The sequence below is a fragment of the Crocuta crocuta genome, unplaced genomic scaffold (assembly GCF_008692635.1).
Source record: "Crocuta crocuta isolate KB4526 unplaced genomic scaffold, BGI_CrCroc_1.0 scaffold369, whole genome shotgun sequence".
NCBI classification, from domain to species: Eukaryota; Metazoa; Chordata; class Mammalia; order Carnivora; family Hyaenidae; genus Crocuta; species Crocuta crocuta.
In genome coordinates, this window is record NW_027529441.1 from 1,489,554 (window position 1) to 1,498,167 (window position 8,614).

At 37.2% G+C, this 8,614-nt stretch overlaps 1 protein-coding gene across 1 annotated transcript; it reads left to right on the top strand.

Moving 5' to 3' along the window:
- The first annotated feature begins 4,717 nt into the window (after window positions 1–4,717).
- LOC144228346 (keratin-associated protein 19-3-like) lies at window positions 4,718–4,897 on the top strand. Its single transcript, XM_077760171.1, has one exon. It carries the CDS (start codon window positions 4,718–4,720, stop codon window positions 4,895–4,897), a length of 180 nt encoding a protein of 59 aa, XP_077616297.1.
- The last annotated feature ends 3,717 nt before the right edge of the window (window positions 4,898–8,614 follow it).

Below are 8,614 nucleotides of genomic sequence, written 5' to 3' on the forward strand. Positions count from 1 at the left end.
TGCTAGACACCCATATCATTAAAACTGCAATCAGTGCAAACTTTCTTTCCACAAATCTCATAATCCATATTGCTAAATTTTCAGAGACAGTAAGTTCTGTGCTTCTATGAATCTTCAAAATTATATTATCTTTCTTTATTCAGAGTCTGCTTTCATCTATTTTGATATGCATGTAAAATAAGACAGGTATAAAAGTTATTGATAAACTGAATTAATAAAACATGAATGTGGGTCATTCAACTCCATCATCTTGCTTGTCTTCTTACGGGGACACTGTTTATCATCATCATCTTTATACTGAACTATTTGTAATCCAGTCAGAACAATATACAAACAGAAGCATCACCATGAAGCAAAACAATGTGTAGCTTCAACTGACCAAAAGTACCATTTGATAATTTTAAAAATATGCAAATATAATTAAAAAAATTTTTTAAGGTTTATTTATTTTGGGGTGGGGAGGAGAGAGAAAACATGAGCTGAGGAGGGACAGAGAGAAAGGGAGACACAGAATCCAAAGCAGGCTCCAGACTTTGAGCTGTCAGCACAGAGCCCGATGCGAGGCTCAAACTGTGAGATCATGACCTAAGCTAAAGTCGGATGCTTAACCGAGTGAGCCACCAGGTGCCCCAATGATTATTTTTAGCAAAACATCAACTCATTAAAAATGACCATTTTATTGATAGGACAATAGTATTCCCCTTATTTGCAGCTTTATATTCTGTGGTTTTAGTTACTCATGGTCAACCACAGTCAGGACCTTCATGCGTATTGTCAGAAGGTCAAAAGCAGCCTAAGGCTGTATCGCAGTGCCTACGTCAACCCCCTCACAACATCTCAACATGTCAGCATTGTATTATCTCAAGAAAGATGAGTACAATAAGGTATTTTGAGAGAGAAAGATTGCATTCACATAACGTTTATTATAGTATCTTGTTAGAGTTGTTCTATTTAACGATTAGTTATTACTGTTAATCTTTTCTGTGCCTAATTTGTAAATTAAACTTTATCACAGGGTTGCATGTATAGGAGAAAACATGGCACCTAGAGGGTTTGGTACTATCTGCAGTTTCAGGCATCCATTGAGAATCTTGGAGCATATCCCCTGTGAATGGGGGGCGGGGGACTACTGTGTATGAAATGGGAATAAAATAGGTAAAATATCAGAATTTCTAAATTGTTTACATAAAACTGAATGGCAACTTCAGGTAATGGTATGATACTTGGAATGAGCTGGGCCAATGTAGTTTGAAAAGGGACAAAATAAAATCACAGAATTAAAGATCTGAAAGGGACATTCAACTCTGTAATGCTTCCCCATAGTCTTGGCTGCAGGGAACCTCAGGATAAGAGATTTTAAGACTAGAATCAGAACTCTGCTATCCTCAGTCCTAGCTATTCGATTAGACCACGCTGCTTCTCTCTTTACATATTTTCTCCTTGAATGTTGTCAAGTGAACCATTTTGAAAGCTCTGGGAATGATTATAAGAGAACCTAAATTATCACAACTGATTTTATGGAGCTTGATCCCTTTATTAAGATTAACACCCGCTTCTTCAACATTTTTATTGTTCTGATATAGAGAATTGCGCCTGTCATGAGCAATGTTAAAAATTCAACTCTAAGTAACAAAACAAAACAAAAACAACAAACATAAAAATCCATGATGACCTCTTTTTTTAGTCAATACTGTCTAGGGGTTGTATATAGCATCGCAGTGGGCTGAGCAGGGGAATAGAGCCAAGTTACTCTGTTGAAGGATTAAACTGTGTAGCTGGACCCAGTAGGCAGAATTTCTATTACCCTTCCATTTGGCTAATATCTCCAGGGACAGGTGCCATGGGGCTGACAAGCAGTAATCAATATAGTTATTACTGTAGTTGACATTCTTAGTATAATCAATATTATCATAATTTTGTTCTGCTTAGATTGTATGGATCTGCATCTGAGGTGAGAAAAAAAAATGTTTGAAATGTGTAACAAAAGACTTCTTCACTTCCAGGGAAAATATGAAAACATTTTTCTCTCTTCCATCCATCAACATGAATAGCAACTTGGGTCATGAGTTAAAACTTTTTAAAAATTAATAATGATACACACCTGCCTTTGAGCTACTGAAAAATAATAACCCCTAAAGAAATTTCCAATGTAAAACTTTCACTTGTGTCTATGGGGAAAAACAGATTTATTCCATATTTTTCAAATATTTTTATAGTGAATGGACATTTATAAGTGATGCATACCATAGTCATGTGTTTTCTTCTTTAAAAACACATTTAGTATTTATTATTACTGAAGTTTTGCATTTTTACCCCATATTATTTCCAACTATAAAGTACAGATTGTCTTAGACATTAAAAAAATTTTTAAGTCTTTAATAATTGTCACATTCTCTGACAGAGATATATAAAGAGACTGTGGAATCCTTGATATTATGCAATTTATTCATACTTCTAAATATTCATTAAAAATGAAAATATTCATTCTATAAATTGGCTGATCTCTGAAATGAGGAATAATAATGGAATGCAATAGGTTTAGAATGGTACGAAGATTAAAGGCTAATATTGGGTTTAATGCCACTCTGAAGCCAGAAAGCCTGCTGCAGCTTGGGTCAGCCTTAAAATATTTCCTAGAATGGTAAATCAGTTGCTCAGGTTATGATATGCATGGTCCTCGGTTTAATGTCAGTGAAAGTCATATAACTCTCTTAAAAAATATTAAGTGCCACCTAAGTGCTAGGTTTGGTTTAGATACTAAGTCAGGACAGTGAACAGCCCCATCCAAAAATGTGTCCAAATATTACTTATGAATCTCAGCAACGGCTCAGCAAAAATGTTTTTTTAAAATTTATTTTAGTTTTTTATTTATTTCTGAAAGAGAGAGAGACAGCGTGAGCAGGAGAGGGTCAGAGTGAGAGACACAGAATCTGAAACTGGCTCCAGGCTCTGAGCTAGCTGTCAGCACAGAGCCTGACGTGGGGCTCAAACCCACAAACCGTGAGATCATGACCGGAGCTGAAGTCGCATGCTTAATCGACTGAGCCACCTAGGTGCCCCAAAATGGTTTTTATCATATAAAACGAGTTTCTTGAGTCCCAAGGGTCAAGGTATGGACACATTTGCATATTGCTTTAGTTATTAGTAACTAACTCTCTGGGCTGAGGTGAGGGACTCTGAATATAGGCCTATTGTCTGCAAAGAATGCTTCCTTAATTCCTTGGCTTTGTTTATAATTATGCCATACATGTAGAAAATTTCTTAAATATTCCAGGTTATACAAGTGCTTTTGAAATTTAAGATGACTTTAGGAGTTTTAACAACATTATCAATAGCTAGAAATCTCTAGCTGATATCTTAAGAAAGACAAGATAGCAATTGACAAAACACAAAAAATGGACACACACTAGGCAAAGAGAAGACATAGGCAAATGTATTACATTGATTATGGAGACCTAGATAGAAAGATGCTGTGTTCATCTGAATATAGAGGTTAGAGGTCAAACCGTTTTTCCCATTTCTCACTTGTACTTGGATGCAGTACCGAACCATGAAGGAAGGAAGTTGAGTGATGTTTGAAGTGAGATTTGAAAAAGATATAAGGTACATGGATAAATAATGAAGGGCAGAGAAAGGTGGGGGTGGGTGTAGGGAGGCAAATACAATCTGCATATGTGGTAGCAGTGAGACTAGAATGTATTCTGGAAAAAGGGCCCAGGACATTAAAAAAAAAAAAAAAATTACTGAGGGGCACCTGGGTGGCTCAGTCGGTTGAGTGACCGACTTTGGCTCAGGTCATGATTTTGCGGTTTGCGGGTTCAGCTCCTCATGGGGTTCTGTGCTGACAGCTCAGAGCCTGGAGCCTGCTTTGGATTGGTGTCTCCTTCTCTCCCTGCCCCTCCCCCACTCGGGCTCTGTCTCTCTCTGTCTCTCAATAATAAATAAATGTAAAAAAATTAAAAGAAAATAAGTACTGTGGGAAGGCATCCCTCAAGATGGATTTTTGATCACTGTGTTGGTTGTTCCAGTATTGATTTCAATTCTGCTGTGTCTTTAAACCCAAACAAGTATGCTGGCATATAAAACCAAAAATAAATCTATTAACTTACCTTCCCAAAGTTTTAACACTCTAGAAATCAGGTGAGCTTTTGTGATTGCTCTTTTCTTGTACATGTGGCGGTGAATCTTGCTTGACTTAATGTATTCTTTCATATTCTCAAGAAAGAATTTGCTCCTCGGAATGCAAAATATATGTGACTTTAGAAGAAATTGATCAGTGTAAGAGTCTTGATTTTATTATTTTTTGCTATTTTTATAAAACTGATTACAACCCTCTGGTGAGAAGATATTTAATTAGAAATTCAACAATATTTAACGTAGTTGATGTTAAGTGACTGTCAACTGAGTATTCTATGTGGGGTGTGGTATGTCCATACTTTGAAGAAACAGCAATTCATTCTAAGAAAATTATAGCAGCAAGCTCCGAAACAATCTAAGTACGTAACCAAGCAGGTTCAGATGTTCTTATGAGTGTCGTCAGGGGACCATAGAGTAATGCGTTGTCTCAGGCAAATATAATTCATGGAATGTCATCAAAGGAGGGGCACATGTTGGGCCATGTTCTCTGGCCGGAGTATATAAGCCTCCTTATAAAGATGTCGACATTCACACTCGTAATCTTGCCTTGAACGCCAAACCAGTTTACCACTGTCTCACCATGAGATACTACGGCAACTACTATGGTGGCCTGGGCTGTGGCTGTGGAGGCTTCAGTGTCCTGGGCTGTGGCTGTGGCAGCTTCCAGAGACCTGGATGTGGCTGGGGCTGGGGGGGCCTCAGATATGGCTGCTGCCGCCCACTGTGCTATGGGGGATATGGGTTCTCTGGCTTCTACTAAAAATATTGTTGAACTTGGAAACAAAGTGCTTTGATTTCCAAACCATCTATTCTATATTCTCCAGGACCAAGTGATAGCTATTTGTCAATGGTCAAACTACTTCTATAAATATTTGGTGTCTTTTTATACCCAAAACCCCTCATCTAAAATGTATATTCAATATGTAAAACTGCCTTTGTTTGATCTCCTCATGTTGGTTTACTTTTCTAGCCATGATTACCAGTGATGTTATCTTTCTAGAAGATCTTGACGTTTCTTGAAGAAACTTTGTATTTTGCTTGTGTCTAATAAAATGATAACTCAAAATATAAATACTTTGGTTTTGTTTGATGTTTTAATTTTATTATTTTAACATCTTCTTTTGCAACTCGTATAAAAATTTTACTTGTGAAGCAGTAAGGTCTGTGGCTATTAATATAATATGATGCAAAAATATCTCATTCACCACATTATACAAGCTTGAGAACACATCGGGAGTAATACTAACAGTTAATAAATATAACTTGCCTGGTCTGTTCTCTTAGTATATATCAGTCCTTTCAAATATCCTTCAAGTGTTCCTGGAACTATTAAGGATTGTGTCATTCTCATATTTACAAACAAGTGCATTCTTCTGTTTGACATTGCTACTAGCTAAATATTTTCTCCTTCTCCTTCTCCTCCTCCTCCTCCTCCTTCTTCTTCTTTAAGGGCTTTTATTAGTTTCACCACATAATCAAGAGGAAGGTACTCAGGTTTTCTGCATAGCTTCTGCTCCCAGACTTGCACAGGATCTCTCAATATTGATATGCCCTACTAGGGTGGTACTTTGTTTACAATGGATAAACCTACATTGACACATTTTCATCACCCAGCTCATACTGTAATGTTCATTCTCAGTATAGTACATTCTGTGGGTTTGGACAAATATACAATGACATGAGTCCATCATAATGTCATACCAAGTATGATTAAGGTGCATGCCTCAATCCCTGAATAACATAATAGGTGCACTTCTTAATCCCTGAATTATCTTCTATGGTCCTCCTTTCCATCCCTTCCCTTGCTGAATATCTTCTAGATATCGCTGGTCTGGCCAGACATGCCTTTGCTTTCTTACAAACTTTGTCTTTGAGTGTCACTCATTTTCCGGGCAGGAGTTATCCTTTTATAGTTGGCATCTACTGAAGACTCTTGTCTCTTCTAAGGCTGATCCACCTAGCACTGCCATGGGGCACTGGAAAGTGTTCTACAGAAAATAAGGGTATATGGGGGGTTCTTTTCTGATTTCTTTTTATACTCTATTACAAGTGTCTTAATATTCTATAGATCTTCTCACAAATGAACAATGTTACACAACTTAGTCATGCGACTGGATGCCTTACTGACTGGCCTGTCTCATGGATGGCATCTCTGGGTACATGGTTCAGTCAAGGCCAAACAGCCTGGCTCGCTCTTTCTTTGTAATGTATTCTCTCCCCCAAATTCCTCAATTACTCATGAGGAACTTTCTTTTAGGCTTGACCCACCAATTCACCCCTTGGAACAAGTCTCTTGGAACATCAGCAGTGAGCAAGGATTGAATTCTCTTATAGAAGGTTTCTGAGCCAACTTTTAAGTGGCCAGAATAGCTTGTTTCACCAGTTTGTCTGACATGACCAGACATGTCTGAATCCACTGAAATTCATACTTGGACCCCTACAACTTCTGTCTTGAGAAATTCTTTTTATCTTTCTATAAACTAAAAGGAAATACATTACTGTAAGAACAATTTCCCACAGAAAAAACTGTTACCGTTTTACCTACTCTGTAGTTTAGATTTTAAATCAGAAAACCAAACAAGGGAAGAGAAAAAAAGTGAAAGAGAAGAATCCATGGGTCAGGGTCCAGTGACTTACATAGAATTTGCCTTATTTATTTTTGTGAGGATGATATAAGAACCAGAATGAATGCCTGTCCAAGTGCTATTAAACTAGAAGGTGTCAATTCAAAAGATCTCCTGCAAATTCCGTCTGCATGCATTCAATCTTGCTAGTGATGCATAAAGCTTAGTAAGCTCACAGATAAAGCTCAGTGTGTTCTAAATCCCCAGGATAAAATAGAAGAATTCTTCAGGTAATTAGTTTATGCACTAACAAAAAAAGTAAAGTGGAATGATCCCTGTAGATTAATAGTAATAACTGTACTATATGATTTACAACTTGGATTTTCCATTTTCCATTGTCTATAATGTAACAATATGCAAACTAGCTTGCACGTTTACATGTGCTCTATACCGGGTGTAAGTATATATAAAGTTTGCCCTGATAAACATATATAAAAAATTATAGGTCTTTTAAAGAGCCATTACTTGGAATACGGAATATGCGATTGCTCAACATAATTGCTTCTGGACAGACAGCCCACTGTACTAAGTATGACCTTGTATACCATACATATTAGACTTAAATGTTGTTCTTATTTGAAGGTCATCTTGGTTTTTGATCTGAACTGTCCAGATGCTATTAAATTTGATTTGTGGCCAGACATAATTAGTGATTTTCCTGAATGTCATGGCTTTTAGAAGCATATTGCAAAAGCTATGTTGATGTTCTTAGTTAAATTGTTAGGGACTTGGAAGCCAGGAACATGAGACACATTTCTAAATTGCTGTCAGTAAATAATTCTGGTGGGAGAAACTTTGTTTATATCTCTTGTATCAATAAGATGTTAGAACATACATTCTTCTGGATGTTAGTAGGGGTAAAATATCGTGATTAAAGGTAAAGGTCTTCATTTTGAAGAAGACATGATAGTATTAGGGGTACCCCTTGTGTGCTAGTGAATGGAGATCGCGTAATTTAGGATGGAGGATTAACGTTAAAAAGGGAGAATGATTCTTGAAGCATGGATGCAATCAGTAGAATTTCTTACCCACAGGGCCACCTGGGTGGCTCAGTTGGTTAAGCATCTGACTCTTGGTTTCAGCTCAGGTCATGATCTCATGGTTTGTGAGTTTGAGCCCCACATCTGGCTCTGTACTGGCAGTGCAAAGCCTGCTTGGGATTCTCTGTCCCTCCCCATGTCTCTCTCTCTCTCTCTCTCAAAAATAAATAAATAAAAACTCTAAAAAATTTCTTGCCTCCACTGAAAAAATTTTCAGAGACATAATAATCATAATCACATCTCATTGCAGACTTCAAATTTGTCATAGGCAATCTAATGATTAAAAATCAATATATGAATGGATCAAGAAGATGTGGTTTATCTATACCATGGAATACTACATGGCAATGAGAAAGAATGAAATCTGGCCATGTGTAGCAACATGGATGGACCTTGAGGGTGTTATGCTGAGCGAAATAAGTCAGGCAGAGAAGGACAAATATCATATGTTTGCACGTATAGGAGGATTAGGAGGAACTTGACGGAGGAACAAGGGGGAGAAGAAGGGCGGAAATGGTGGGGGAAAGGGAGAGAGGCAAACCATGAGAGACTCTTGAATGCTGACAAAAACTGAGGACTGATGGATGTGGGGGGGAGGGGAGGATGGGCATAGAGGAGGACACTTGTGGGGATGAGCACTGAGTGTTATGTGGAAACTAATTTGACAATAAACTATTTGTAAAAAAATAATCAATATAAAATCTCTCTAATCAATAAGAAATTCTCTATTAATATGAAAAGGCAGTTTAGGAAATATTTCATCATATTTGTGAGTAGAATAAATATTCAGAATATCTGATCAATTTTTAAAGT